Raw genomic sequence first — 15278 nt, forward strand, 5'->3', positions numbered from 1 at the left:
AGTGCATCTCAATGCCAGTAAGTATAAGGAACTCTGGATCGATTCATTCTAATGGAAGGGACAGGCCCATGTGCGCATATTGTTGCCTATGCACTTCAGCACACACCCAAAGCTCTGGTCTCAAGTCAATGTGCAGAGTACACATATCCAGCAACTAAATTTACATTTGCCACAGTGCTATATAAGGGACCTAAATGCTATGGAAAACGGATGCTGAATTGTGTGCAGTCTCTGAAAATGAGAACTAAAATAAATCAAACAAAAGGCACAACACACATATAAGGCAACTTTGACAAGAAACAGGAAGTCAGCATGGTGCAGTGGTTAAGGAAGAGATTATTGCTCAGTGGCAGAGCATTTGGTTTGCATGCAGAAGGTTGTAGGTTCAATTCCTGGCATCTCCAGATAGGGCATCTCCAGATAGGGCATAGAAAGATCCCTGTCTGAAACCCTGAAGTCACTGCCAATCAATGCTGTAGATCAGTGGCTCCCAAACTGTGAATTGGGACCCATTGGTGGGTCACAAACTGATTTTTGGTGGGTCATGAAGGGCTGGGCAGAGACTCCAATGTAAACACAGATAAATACAAGATTAGATAATCCTGAGGTTATTTAAAAATTGGATAGTTGCTAATTACAATGCAAATTGCTCAGCTCCTGGAGTGTCAGGGGGTTTGCATATGTAAATATAAGGAAAATTCCAAAAAGCCTCCAAGATTTTATGTTTATTTTTTCTGAGGAAAAGTGTGGGAAAGGAAGTTCATTAGGGCTGCTTCATTTTGAAAAATGAATTAAGTTTTTGGTAAACAAATAAAAATGCTATTACCTGTAAGAAAATAAAAATATTGTTTCTTTCTAGATCTCATTTTTAAAAAGTCTCATAAACCAGGTGGGTCCCAATGAGAGTGCCATTTTAAAAAGTGGGTTCCAATGCCAAGAAGTTTGAGAACCATTGTTGTAGATAGTATAAGCACCTGTCATTTTATGCCAGAGTTACGTTTTTGAAGAGCACTGCATATCTCAAAAATGCATAAAGTAAAAATATTTTTACCATAATAAAGTACATAAATAAAGGTTAGGAGAAAGTTGTGTAACATTGACAACTAGTGATTTCTGCTTGCCCAAGGTGGAATAGATCAGTGGTTTCCAAACTTTTTCATGCCTTGACCCCAAAAATACAGATGGTGCCTGATCATCCACGATTTTTTCATTCGTGGATCTGACTCCTCCGACCCACATTGAGGCCCAACCAGGCCCAACCTGAACCCTCTGAATGCAACTGGAGCAGAGCTCTGGTTGTGTCCAGAGGGTGTTTTGAGGCCCAAAAATGGCCACTGGTTTTCACCCCAAACCCAGAAGTCACAGTTTTCAGCACTTCAGAATACCCTCTGGACGTGACCGGAGCACTGCTCCAGTCATGTTTAGAGGACTGGGTGCCAAGATTCACTGATTCGATTATCTGTGAGTTTCAGCAACTTTGGGGGTTCTGGGAATGAAACTTCCACAGGTGCTGAGATACAACTGTAAATAAAGTATGAGACTGGGGAGCCACCACCAATCCTGACCCCTTCCAGGAGCTTGCCCCATTTCCACCTACCTCTAAAGCAGGGGTCTCCAAACTTTGTGGCTAGAGGGTCACGTTAAATATCTGGCATGCTGCTGAGGGCCGAAAAAAATGTTAAATATAAAATTTAAATAAATACATTATTTGTGAAACTTAGATGAATAAATGGGCTCAGATTTTCAGGATTTCTTCAAGCACCAACAGAAATAAACCACACACTTAAATGGACTCCTATTCCTCCACCTCCCACAGCTTATTTAAATATGCAGGAGTAAATATCTCAGAACCAGCACATCACAGGAAACACCCAAAGCACGTTCTGAGAGTTGGGGAGGCTCCCCTGTTCCCCAGAAGGCCTTCTTACAATTTTTCAGGAAAACTAGGAAGTGATGTTTTTAGGCCCCCAGAACACTCTCCGGACAGTACCGGAACACAGCTCTGGTTGTGTTTGGTCAGGTGGGCCAGAGGCTTGCAAGAGACCAGAGACTGGCTGAAGGCTGGAAAGAGGCTCGCTGTAGGCCGCATCTGGCCCGAAGGCTGGGATTTGGAAGCCCTGCTCTAAAGTGTTCACAACAACCCTGTATGGTTGTAGACTGAGCAGAACTGGTCTTAGAAGCTGTGGGGCAAGACAAGGCTGTGCAGGATTATATCAAGAACTCAGTTTTGATAAGGCAGTACCATTACTGGATTGGATCCAAGAACTTTCTTGCACATGCTTTGAAAGGTTGTCACGTCCCTCCAAATGAGGCTTCATGACCCCAATGGGGTTGCAGCCCCGGTCTTGAAGAACACTGGCATAGGTTAAGGGTTGAAAAGGGAGGCTACTGGAAGTGGGAAACTACCAATGAAAATGGATAACACAAAGATGATAACAAATAAAGCAGTAAGCAGCAGCTCTGTCAACCCCATCCCATATGTGCTACATGATTACACTGCAGAAGCACACAGGAAGGCTGACCATATGCCCACATAAATTAGGTTTCGGTATATAAACAAGAACATTATTCAAAAAATGTTTAAGTCAAACACACATAAAGACTGTGAGCCCTTTCGGGACAGGGAACCATTAGATATTTGATTTTCTCTGTAAACCGCTTTGTGAACTTTTGTTGAAAATTGGTATATAAATACTGTTATTATTATTATTAATAATAATGTTACATATTTCTGTACTGAATGAGGTAGGCCTATGGAATATAGCAGGAGTGGAGAAACTGCGGCTCATGAGTTTCTCCACTCATGGAAATATAAGTTGGCTAAGCTCCTTCTTGCATCACTAATAAAAAAGTTTCAAAGTCTATATTTATTTATTTATTTGGAATAATCAGAGTACATTGGATTAAAGCACAAGTTTAATGTTCATGGTGAGTAAATTAAATTTAAGAATTTAATTACTTAAGAAACATCTCTCTTGTACTGTACCCCTCAAACATCTGAAGTTTATCATATGTGGCTCTTATTTAAACATGTTTGGCCACTCCCGGTCTATAAGACTGTACCAGATGCATTTTTTCCTGCCTCTGTTCCGCCGCGCCCCCCCCCACCTTTCTCTTTCTGCCCCCTTTTCTTTAATGCTGGTGGAAGGAGGTTGCAGTTATCTTATCTGGAGAGGTCAGAGAGGCCCATTTTGTCCAACAAAGCTTTAACCCTTTGTGCATATGCATCAAAGGAGCTCAGTATTTCTGACTATCCCCAACCTGTCTGTTGGCATCCTTCAGTCTCGGAAGACTATGGTATTGCGCTCTGAATGGTGGTTCTGGAACAGAGTGCCCTCTCCAGTGCGCAAAGCCTGGGTAGAGTTGATATGGAGGATAGACTGTTACCCTTGCAGCAAATCTCCCCTCTCCACGTCGCTGAAATGGTCCAATGGAAAGGCAGAAGCCAATACTATTGGTTCCAGCGGCGTTGCAGGAGTTGCCAGAACGTGACTGTGTTCAGCCATAAACTGCCTCAGGGACTCCGGCTCTGGATTTTGCCTCAAGATTGACTCCTGAAGCCTTTTCCATAACTGGATGTAGCCACAAGGCAGTGGAGGTTTGGGATCAGAGTTTTCCTTCTCTCAGATGAGCTGCCTTCCCAGGCTAATGAGTCCCATCTACCCGGTGGCTGTTGAGTCGCCTCTTACGACAAGTACAGCCAAACTGAGGACCTATTCTTATCCCTCAGCCCCCACAAGCTGCTAATCCCAAGAGAGAGAGCAACACCTACTCCTCCTGTGTCTTTAGTTGTTTTGGAAGATAGTCTCCATGTGAAGAGAACACAGTGAGGGAGGAAACTTGCTGGATGTAAGAAAGCCACTTATTTAATGCAGGTGTATTCAGCAGATGACTGGTGCCAATGTGGAAGTGGTAGTTTGTGAAATAAATTGTAACCCTCCTTCCCATGACTTGAGCTGCAATTCTAAGTACATTTTCTGGGAATGACCCCACTGAAGGCAGTGGGACCTATTTCCAAGTAGGCATGCAAAACGCAATATAAACAACTTCTGTTTCTCAAGCATTCAGAATACCACTGACACAATGTATGCTAGTCCAAGGCACCTTCCTCATTCCCTCCTTTGTACTGAAACCCCTAAAAGCCACTGCTGGGAATTAGCATGCAAGCAACAGTGTGGGATGGAGCATGAAGAGCTGCAGGAAGGAATACAGTACCTGGAAACCACAAGCAGTGCATGCTGCTCAAGCAGGACTCTGGATGCGATCCATTAGAGAACATACTAACAACATCCTCCAACTTTGTAACAATAGACTTGTATGTTAAATGATTTTGAGAACGCGCTATATCATAGGACAATGCTATACAATTCAACATATACAAGTGGAAAGTTCCAGTGGAGACCAACATTTTTAAAAATGCCTTAAAAAGGGCCGTTTCAAAAAAACGAGACTAGTAAAAATGAAGCTTAAGCTTGGAAACAGTTTTCAAGTTAAAACAGATAATGTAAACATAATCCAATCTCATATCATGGGCAGGAGGTCTGGTCTAGAGGGTAGAGCCTCCGTCTGCCTGAAGATAACATCCACAAGGTCGCCAGTTCGAGGCCACCGGCACCATGCGACCTTGAAGCAGCTGACAAGCTGAAGCCGAGCTATTCCATCTGCTCTGAGCGTGGGAGGATGGAGGCCAGAATGTGAAGCCAGATCGGAACGAAACACCTGAATGTAGTGGTTCTCGAAAGAAAGAACCTTCTTTGAAATTGTAAAAATCCCTATTTAATAAGGGATTTAGATAAAGCCTGCCTACGTAAACCGCCTTGAATAAAGTCTTGAATAAAGACCAAAAAAGGCGGTATATAAATTGTTATTATTATTATTATTATTATTATTATTATAATAGCTCCATTACTAAGAGCTCCATTCAAGACCTATGGAAGGCCTTTGGACTGCCTTCACAAGCAACTTACTTACCTGTACCTCCTTTTCAACAGAGTGGTTCAGGTTAGAGGCAAGCAAATATTGGATTTCTTAAAGATATTTCTATTTCACTTTTTGACCCAGAGGGTCCACAAAAGTGGCTTCCAAAAAACTCTAAATATTAAAAAACAGAAACACTACAACTTCAAAAAAAGAAAACCAAAACAATCCATATAAAACATCAGCAGCTGAAGTTTCCTTGAACTCATTGGAACCTAACAGTTCTCTGAAATAAAGCAGCCTTGATCCAACACCTAAATATTTAACAGAGAATGTATATGGGTGAACCAGCTAGGAAGAAAATTCCATCACTTCCCACTGCAAATTTCTAGTAGGTCAGCTTTGCCTATCAGTTACATAAACTACAAAGATGCAACAGGTACAACGTTGTCCTCATACAGCAATTTAATGTTTCTGTGTGCCAAGATATAGCTGGCAGCAACAGGACTGTTTTGATAGCAGCAGTAAGGTTGCAGAAGTCCTCACACTGTAGGTTGTTTCACACCTGCAGCCCCTCACACTGTAAGGCACCAAGACATGCCTTTTTCATGAGGCTTTTGGATCAAGCAGAATTTGTTTTGATTTTGTCTTGCAGTGTATATTGCTCAGGGTACAGTCATTGTTGCCGCCTCTGTTATTGTTTGGCAAATTTTATTATTGTTTCGTTATATTACAGTAAGATGTCGCAAAGCCCTAATCATAATGTGGAAAAGGAGCCTATAAATAGTAATATGGGTCGGGCATCCCTTATCCAAAGTGCTTGGGATGGGAAGCATTTTGGATATCAGATTTTTCTGTATTTTGGAATACTTGCATATACATAATGAGAGATCTTAGGCATAGGGCCTAAGTCTAAACACAAAATACATTTATGTTTATATACCCTTTATACACATAGCCTGAAGGTAATTTTATACTACATTTTTAATAATTTTGTGCATGAAACACTGTGATTTTATTTCTTTACGCGAAAAAGTAAAAAAAGTCAAATTGGTGCCCAACCTGTACTGGAACATGCTATGGATTCTTTGTCTGCCAGACAGCTGTAGAAGGCCCAGAAACTGGTGGGGAAGGGGGAAGATCTTAATAGAAATGTGTGGTGTGCTGGACAGAGTGTCTTCAACCTGGGCTCAAATCCCAGTTCAACCAACAAACTCTTTGGGTGATCTGAGGTCTCTCAGCCCAACACAACCTGTCAGGGTACCACAGAAGATAAAACGACACCATATAGGTCAGTGTTTCTCAGTGTTCGTTCTCTAATGTACCAATTCACATGGTCCACCTACTGGAAGTGCCACCGAAAGTTACTGACTTCCATATTGGGACTGTACTTCCATGTTTTGTTATAGATTGTTATTTCCAGATGGGAAGGCCAGACACAACACAACAACACTCATGGTGTTTCTGAGCACTCACAAACATGCTGGAACTAAATCCAAGCCTTCGACTTTTGCTTGTTGTGTTGCATTGCTGGTCTTCCTGTCAAGTGGCAGGGGGTCTAGGCAGTGGCGGTCCTGGGCTTTTTGTTGCCCAGGGCCACTCCTGTATTTGCCGCCCCCTGACCCGGAAGTAACTGTGGTGATGGCATCACCTCACCACAGTCACTTCCGCAATCACACCAGGAGTTCATGCTTCCCCCCAGCACAGTTCCGCCACTCTAGGCTGCACCTTTTCTCTCCTCCAAGGAGACGAAAGACACGGCTGGAGCAGTTGCGAGTTGCTGCCACTCCAGCAGTGTTTCAGTGTTTCAGTGTCTCAGTGCAGCAGGGTGCTGGGAGTCGCAACTCCCAAGGTGCGGCTGCTCTAGGCCTCCTCTTTCCTCACTTTTTATAAGGGGGGCAGCCTAGAGTGGCAGCAGGCTAGGAGTTGGTCCTTTCTAAAGAAGAGTGCAGCCCAGAACAGCTGAATCATGGCTGGAGTGACTGCAACTCACAGCCACTCCAGCGTGATCCTGGACACAATCAATGGGCAGTGGGGCAGGCAAGGCTGGTGGTACCAACCCACAGGTGCAGCGACTGGGGCATTTGCCCTCATTACCCCACCCAGGTACACCACTGGGTCCAGGGGTCCCACACCTCCCACCGGACACTCCCTCAAGTACCACTGGTTGAAAAACACTCATGGAGATTACTCTGAGCTCCTTCAGAGAGTGATGGGACAACAATGCAATGGCTGCCACGCTTTCCTGGGAGTAGGCCCCATTGACTGTAATGGGACTTGCTTCTGAGTAGGCAGGCACAGGCCTGGGGTCTCGGGCTGTAGTCCCATACATACTTACCTGGGAGTAAGCCCACTGACTCTGATAGGGCTTACTTCTGAGTAGGCAGGCACAGGACTGGCTGTGAGGCTGCAGCCCTGTCCACGCTTTCCTGGGAGTAGGCCCCACTGACTGCAATGGGCCTGACTTCCAAGCAGACACGCACAGGGCCCCGCGGAGGCCGCTCTCACCTCCAGGCTACGCTGCAGCAGCGCGGCGTTGGGGTCGGTGCGCGCGGCGCGGTACTGAGCGGCGGCCAGGAGCAGCGACTTCATGCAGGCCGAGGCGTCCATCGCACCCTCTCCGGCTCCCGCCGTCGTCGCCGCCCTCCCTCAGAAACTCGTATTTGGCGCCCTCGCCGCCATTTTGAGGAGGGCATCCACTCAGGGACAGCGCCATCCCCCCCGCCCAGGCGAGCCCCGGGGCATGCTGGGAGCGAGAGTATGCTGAGTGGCGCTGGAAGCCATCTCCCAGCTCAAGCGAGCCCCGGGGCATGCTGGGAGCGAGGGCAAGGTGAGAGGCCCAGATGAGCGCGGTGCATGCTGGGAGCGAGGGTAAGGTGAGAGGCGGTGGAACCCGTCCCCGTTCAGGTGAGTTCCGGTGCATGCTGGGAGCGAGGGCAAGGTGGGAGGCCCAGGTGAGCGCGGTGCATGCTGGGAAAGAGGGCACGCGCTGCCTCAGAGCCCTTGCTCTGAGGGGGGCGGAGAGTGCCGTCGGCTGTGCGGTGAGCGCTGAGCGCTGCTGTCGCCGCCGCGAGGAGCGCCTGGCAGGGGAAGCTGTAGAGAGGCGCCTCGACAGCCCCCGTTCGCTTCCGCCTCCCCAGCGCGTGGTCGGACGGAGCGTGGTCGCGGTGGGGTGTTGCGGCCGGAGCTGTGCTTGCTCTGCTCCCTCTGAGGGGCCCATGAGAGGGCGCAAGATCCCGGAGCCAGAGGAGGGCCCAGCACTGGCCTGGCACCTCATGGCCCCTGGAATTAGACTGTGGAACTCCCTGCCACAGGATGTGGTGACAGCATCCGGCCTGGATGCCTCTAAAAGGGAATGGACAGATCATTGGAGGAAAACTCCATCACGGCTCACAAGCCGTGATCAGTATGTACAGTTGCCTGTGTTTAGGAATGTGCAGTTTTAGTATGTGCAGTTTCCTGGGTTTAGGTATGTGCAGTTTCCTGGCAGATGCGCTTCAATGTCAGTAAGTGTAAAGTCGTGCACGTTGGGGCAAAAAATCAAAACTTTAGATATAGGCTGATGGGTTCTGAGCTGTCTGTGACAGATCAGGAGAGAGATCTTGGGGTGGTGGTGGACAGGTCGATGAAAGTGTCGACCCAATGTGCGGCAGCAGTGAAGAAGGCCAATTCTATGCTTGGGATCATTAGGAAGGGTATTGAGAACAAAACGGCTAGTATTATAATACCGTTGTACAAATCTATGGTAAGGCCACACCTGGAGTATTGTGTCCAGTTCTGGTTGCCGCATCTCAAAAAAGACATAGTGGAAATGGAAAAGGTGCAAAAGACAGCGACTAAGATGATTACGGGGCTGGGGCACTTTCCTTATGAGGAAAGGCTATGGCGTTTGGGCCTCTTCAGCCTAGAAAAGAGCCGCCTGAGGGGGGACATGATTGAGATACAAAATTATGCAGGGGATGGACAGAGTGGATAGGGAGATGCTCTTTACACTCTCACATAATACCAGAACCAGGGGACATCCACTAAAACTGAGTGTTGGGCGGGTTAGGTATTGGCAACCTTCAGTCTCGAAAGACTATGGTATCGCGCTCTGAAAGGTGGTTCTGGCACAGCGTCTAGTGTGGCTAAAAAGGCCAATCCGGGAGTGACAATCCCTTCCACACCGGGAGCAAGTGCAGTCTGTCCCTGGTCTGTCTCCCTGGCTATGGGCCTTCCTTCTTTGCCTCTTAGCCTCAGACTGTTGGCAAAGTGTCTCTTCAAACTGGGAAAGGCCATGCTGCACAGCCTGCCTCCAAGCGGGCCGCTCAGAGGCCAGGGTTTCCCACTTGTTGAGGTCCATCCCTAAGGCCTTCAGATCCCTCTTGCAGATGTCCTTGTATCGCAGCTGTGGTCTACCTGTAGGGCGCTTTCCTTGCACGAGTTCTCCATAGAGGAGATCCTTTGGGATCCGGCCATCATCCATTCTCACGACATGACCAAGCCAACGCAGGCGTCTCTGTTTCAGCAGTGAATACATGCTAGGGATTCCAGCACGTTCCAGGACTGTGTTGTTTGGAACTTTGTCCTGCCAGGTGATGCCGAGGATGCGTCGGAGGCAGCGCATGTGGAAAGCGCTCAGTTTCCTCTCCTGTTGTGAGCGAAGAGTCCATGACTCGCTGCAGTACAGAAGTGTACTCAGGACGCAAGCTCTGTAGACCTGGATCTTGGTATGTTCCGTCAGCTTCTTGTTGGACCAGACTCTCTTTGTGAGTCTGGAAAACGTGGTAGCTGCTTTACCGATGCGCTTGTTTAGCTCAGTATCGAGAGAATGAGTGTCGGAGATCGTTGAGCCAAGGTACACAAAGTCATGGACAACCTCCAGTTCATGCTCAGAGATTGTAATGCAGGGAGGTGAGGACAGGTGTCTGGGCGGGTTAGGACAGACAAAAGAAAATATTTCTTTACTCAGTGTGTGGTCGGTCTGTGGAACTCCTTGCCACAGGATGTGGTGCTGGCCTAGCCTAGACGCCTTTAAAAGGGGATTGGACAAGTTTCTGGAGGAAAAATCCATTATGGGGTACAAGCCATGATGTGTATGCGCAACCTCCTGATTTTAGAAATGGGTTATGTCAGAATGCCAGATGCAAGGGAGGGCACCAGGATGAGGTCTCTTGTTATCTGGTGTGCTCCCTGGGGCATTTGGTGGGCTGCTGTGAGATACAGGAAGCTGGACTAGATGGGCCTATGGCCTGATTCATGGGGCTGTTCTTATGTTAGGAGTCTGTGGAACTTCTTGCCACAGGTTGTCTGTGGTCTGACCTGGATGCCTCTGAAAGGGGACCGGACAGATTTCTAGAGGAAAACTCCATCACAAGTTACAAGCCATGATGGGCGTGTGAAATCTCCTGGTTTTACAAGCAGGCTACCTCAGAAGGCCAGATACAAAGGAGGACACCAGGATGCAGGTCTCTTGTTGTCTTTTGTGCCCCCTGATGCATCTGCTGGGCTACCGTAATATACAGGAAGCTGGACTTGATGGACCTTTGGCCTTGATCCAGCAGGGCTCTTATTATGTTCTTATGTATGTTGTTAGATAAGAACATAAGAGCCCTGCTGTTATAGACCTGTTGCTATATATTTTTTGTTATCGTGGCCCCTTTTGTTCTTCTCTGTATCAACACACACACACTAGCCCAGGGGTGTCAAACCTCAAACAGCAGGCAGAATAACGTACTGAGGCTGGAGGCAACATCTTTAACCAGGTGATGACCAGAAATAAGCACTTTTTTTTTCTCCCTTAGGAACTCATTAGCTGCAGGTGACAGAAGAGAAAAGATATGGGACAGCCCGATATCACATAGCCGCTCTTTTAGTAGCATCACTTCTGCTGAGGTGTCACTTCACAGCTCAGCAGCCGAGGGGTGCTCTGCAAACTGACACTTTGGCTGAAGAATTACTGTTGAAAGGATGGCCCATGTTATAATTGAGTTCTCCCAGCTACAAAGCTTCCTTGTGTCACTTCTAGCTGCGTGCCTTATGTTGACACACCTGTCCTAGCCAATTCAGGAGGTTACATCTGACTAAGCAGGCTCAGTTTTATGAAAGCTTATGCTGCAGTGTGTGCACTCCTGGAAATAAACCTAATTGAACACAGATGAACTTGCTTCCAAATAAACCTGCAAAGGATTGTGTTGTAAATGTTTGAGATTTTCAGGTGCCACAGATATCCTTATAGTTTTTTTCCTACAGCATTCATTGTGACTTACTGATTTCTGCATGTTTGATTTAGATATGTTTATCAATATTCCCCTCCCCCCCCCCCCCGATCACCATAGTATCTCTCCAGGATGCTCCTGTTTGGCCCAACATAAATATTTATTTATTTTATTTATTTATTTTATTTTATTTGTAATCCGCCTTTCTGCTCGGAGGGCACCCAAATATGTTGATCCTGTATGAAATACTGTATACAGAAGGATCATTGTGCATTAGAACCTTTAGAGGAACTAAGATACAGCTTATATGTTGCATATGTACTGACACTTGGGTATATTGTAACTGCAACCTTGCAGCCTGATCAGATCTTACTCAGAAATAAATCCCACTGAGATTTGTGGGCCTTAATCCCAAATCATTTTAGAGAGGCATACTAAATGCCTATCTCCACACAAGTGATGGGATTGCAGTCTTAGGGTGCAGTCCTAACCCCTTTCCAGCACTGGCATAGCGATGCCAATGAGACGTGTGCAGCATCCTGCAGTTGGGTGACACTCATGGAGGCCTCCTCAAAGTAAAGGAATGTTTGTTCCCTTACCTCGGAGCTGCATTGCCCTTATGTCAGTGCTGGAAAGCACTGACATAAGCGGTTAGGATTGCACCCTTAGTTTTCTTCACCAGTCATTAGAAAGTCACACATTAGAGAATTGATCTGTATTTCAATCATTCTTTTGCTGAAGTAGTGGAATCTCTACTAGTCAGCCCAAAACAGTGCTATGAGATGACTGCCCTGGTGTTCAAAAAAATCCTTCCAAATCCCTATTCAGTGTTAGGTCTCAGCCCTTTAGTAAGGTGTGTTTCTGATAGTATTTTTCTCTTTCCGATAGTATCTTCTAGTACAGGAGTGTCCTACTCCTGCTACACATTTCCAGTGAAAACACTACACTAGGGTGGTGGTTCTTAAACTCTTTAATAATAATAATAATAATAATAATAATAATTAATAATAACTTGATATTTATATACTGCCTTTCTGGTCATCGGATTACTCCTCTTGACTTTATTCAAGGCGGTTTACATAGGCAGGCGTTTCTAAATCCCTCAAGGGGATTTTTACAATCATATAGGTTCTCTCTTTCAAGAACCAACAACATTTCAGAATGGATTTTCTTGGTTTGGTCTCACTTCTGGCCTCCAGTTCTCCCACGCAGGCTGACAAGCAGCTCCATCTCTCACATGGAGGGCAGCCAAGATGCTTCTTGCTCACACCAAGAGCAGGTGGAATCACCCAGCTGGGCTTGTCAGCTGCTTCAAGGTCTCGCCATTCTCAGCTGTTCAGGGAGCTGCCAGTGTCCTCGAACTGGTGACCCTCGTGATCGTGCTCCACTTCCACAAAACTAGAAGTTGAGCAATTACGCTCCGCTTTCACTTTTAGAAGGCTGAGGAGCCCTGCAGACCCTTGTGCTGGGCTCCCTGCACCCCCAGGAGTCTGCTGCAGGGACTGGTGAGTACATCCCAGTCCCTGCAGCCCCCCTTAACGACATGATTCTGGGGAATGCATCGCTGCCTTCCCCCACCCCTGCTGCCTCCCTTCTGTTCCCTGCAAGCACTTACTGCAGTCCTCAAACTCCCTGAGAGTTTGAAAACCAGGTCTTAAGGGATTCTAAAGTCCTGGTTATCCAGTTGCAGTTATCCAGTCCTGGTTATCCAGTGACAGTTGGTTATCCTTTTCAGCCACACTAGACGCTGTTCCAGAACCACGATTCAGAGTGCGATACCATAATCTTTCGAAACTGAAGGTTGCCAACACAACATATGGTTATCCAGTTGCAACTCACCCTGTTTCAGATGTACTCTGCTTTCCTGCCAAGGTGGCCTACAGTAAAAATCTATCAGAAAATACAATCTAAATAATTGAGTGTAAAGTGTAGGTGCTGAGGAGCAAAGGGGGATAATGCTTGCATGTCACTGTTGCATATTTCCTTGCATTCTGGACTGCTCTTGTCATAGCTTGCTTTGCCACTTTATAATCTTCATAGAAGCTACAGGAGTATTATGTTGACTGGAAAGATGTGAAACTGTTATTTACCTTGAAGAAAAAAGTTCACAAGCGTCCAGCTATTGGTGGTTGTTACTGGTGGCCGCTGGCCATCAGACCCTGTGGTTTCCTTGTACAATGAAGAATGCTTCTCTAAAAGCACACTTAAACTAAAAATAAACCAGGCAACATAGATGACCTTCCTGTTAGCTGTTAATTGTTCTACTTTTTCTCATGGTGACCACTCGGCTTGAGGCTTATATAATTACATTAAATATCTTCCAACACACGTTATCCCCTTAGAGCATGTAACTAATATAATTACTCTGGAGTAAGCAGGTTGCGTGTTATGGTTAAACTATATATCACCTTCTGTTTCCTGTGGGTGCAGACCTCTTTTTAAAGGGACAGAATCTCACTAATACTCGACACCCATCATGAAAGTGTTAAATCCTGTCTAAACTAGGTGCTAACTTATTTTCCATCTGCTTCTAACACACTACTATATGAAGTGAGTGGCTCAAAAAAGCAGCTTTTATTGTAGAAAATCTATGTACTTATACCACTTTGTGTGTTTCTCCACCAGCCGCATCCAGTGCTATGAGATGGGAAAATGAACAGCAGAATGACATTGGATAAGCTTGACAGTGGGAAGGAGGAGAACATGACCCACAACTGCTATATTCATCTTAGCATGCAATTCTGCCCACCACCTCAACATTCAGGCATCTGGCTTTCTCAAGACAACTTTTCCAATTAATTGCTAGTCTTCGAGAAGTGTGATTCCATCTTCATTTTACAAAGGAGATACAGCACCAGAAGTTCTGGGCATCGTAAATACATAATTTAATTCTGGATGGCAGAAACAGAACTTGCAAACTTTGGCATCCTGATCCCTTTTTGACAACTACAGAGACTGTTCCTGCAAACAAAGTCTAACTTTACATTAAAAATAAATCAAAGACTAAAAATACTCTTTTCATGGGAAATTAGGATAAGCAGGATAGTGGTATGGATAAGGCTAGTTATGTTTAGCATTTTTTTTTTTTAAGCTTGAGAGGAGTTTGAGCAGCTTGGAACATGGTGCAAGCTGACCAAGTTAGGGAGCAGTCATATTATCCAATTGCCAGTTGGATCATTTTCGAAGAGGGTTATAGTTATATAGGAACAGACAATGGCTTTGGACGTTTGCAATGTTCAAATACTGAGGATTCTACCATAATCCCTTCAAAACATAACCATGTGCTCTGCTACATTTTTTTTAAAAGAAAGTTTTGCATGGTCGCATCTAATACAATCACAGTTTATACATGAAAATATTCTATATCAAATTTGCAGTTTGGGCTGTGTACTGTAAACTTATTTTCCTGGAAAAGTTTCCCCTTTTTTTTGCAACAGGGTGCCAACCTTAATCCAGTATTGGCAGCTTGATAAGTCTTCAAACAAAAGGGATGAAAGGCAGAACCTTGTTTTAGGAAGAAAAGAGCCTGTTTGCTTGGTTTTTCTAAATTAACCTTTCCCCAGCCCCAAATGAGTTAGTGGAGTAGAAAAACTTGACTAAACAAGATTGCAAGCGGAACCTAGTCTTGTTAATTTTGCTCTTTAAAGAAACTTTAAAGCATTATAGGAGTGTACAGTATATGTGTGCATGTCCCCATTTTTAATGCAAAGTAAAAACAAGCAGTTTAAAAACAGTAGCACATCAGTCATTTAGGACAGGGGTATCCAAACTTTTTGGCCAGAGGGCCACATGAAATATCTGGTGCAGTGCTGAGGGCCAGAAAAAAATTTAAATATAAAATTTAAATAAATTAGAGATGGAACTTAGATGAATGAATAAATGAGTGAGTGGGCTCATTCACTCAGCCTCTCTGGCCCTCAGAACAGCCTTCAGATGCAATCAGAGCATAACTCTGGTCATGTTCAGTGGAGTGGGCCAGAGGCTTTCAGGGGTCAAGAGGCTGGCCGAGGGCTGAATAGAGGCTCGCTGCGGGCCACATCTGGGACCCCTGATTTAGGATAATGAAGAATGTGTTCTACAATATCCACTTGCAGCGCTACAACAAAGTTTAAATAGCAAAATAAATCAGTACCTGATTACCAGTCCCCAAAGGGCTCATAGTCT

The 15278-nt window shown here is 45.5% G+C and overlaps 1 protein-coding gene and 1 long non-coding RNA gene across 2 annotated transcripts in view; one reads left to right on the plus strand and one right to left on the minus strand.

Annotated features, from left to right (window-relative positions):
* Positions 1 to 7802, minus strand: part of CIP2A (cellular inhibitor of PP2A) — a 36639-nt gene extending 28837 nt beyond the window's left edge. Inside the window, exon 1 of the mRNA XM_066620359.1 lies at positions 7426 to 7802. Within this exon, the coding sequence (XP_066476456.1) occupies positions 7426 to 7527 (102 nt within the window). The 5' untranslated portion in view covers positions 7528 to 7802. The remainder of the gene's footprint in view (positions 1 to 7425) is intronic.
* On the plus strand, positions 7661 to 14980 carry LOC136644459 (uncharacterized). Its single transcript, XR_010794093.1, has 2 exons — positions 7661 to 7824; positions 13740 to 14980. It is a non-coding gene; the product is annotated as an uncharacterized lncRNA (long non-coding RNA).
* The last annotated feature ends 298 nt before the right edge of the window (positions 14981 to 15278 follow it).

The sequence above is a fragment of the Tiliqua scincoides genome, chromosome 3, assembly GCF_035046505.1.
Source record: "Tiliqua scincoides isolate rTilSci1 chromosome 3, rTilSci1.hap2, whole genome shotgun sequence".
Lineage (NCBI taxonomy): Eukaryota > Metazoa > Chordata > Lepidosauria > Squamata > Scincidae > Tiliqua > Tiliqua scincoides.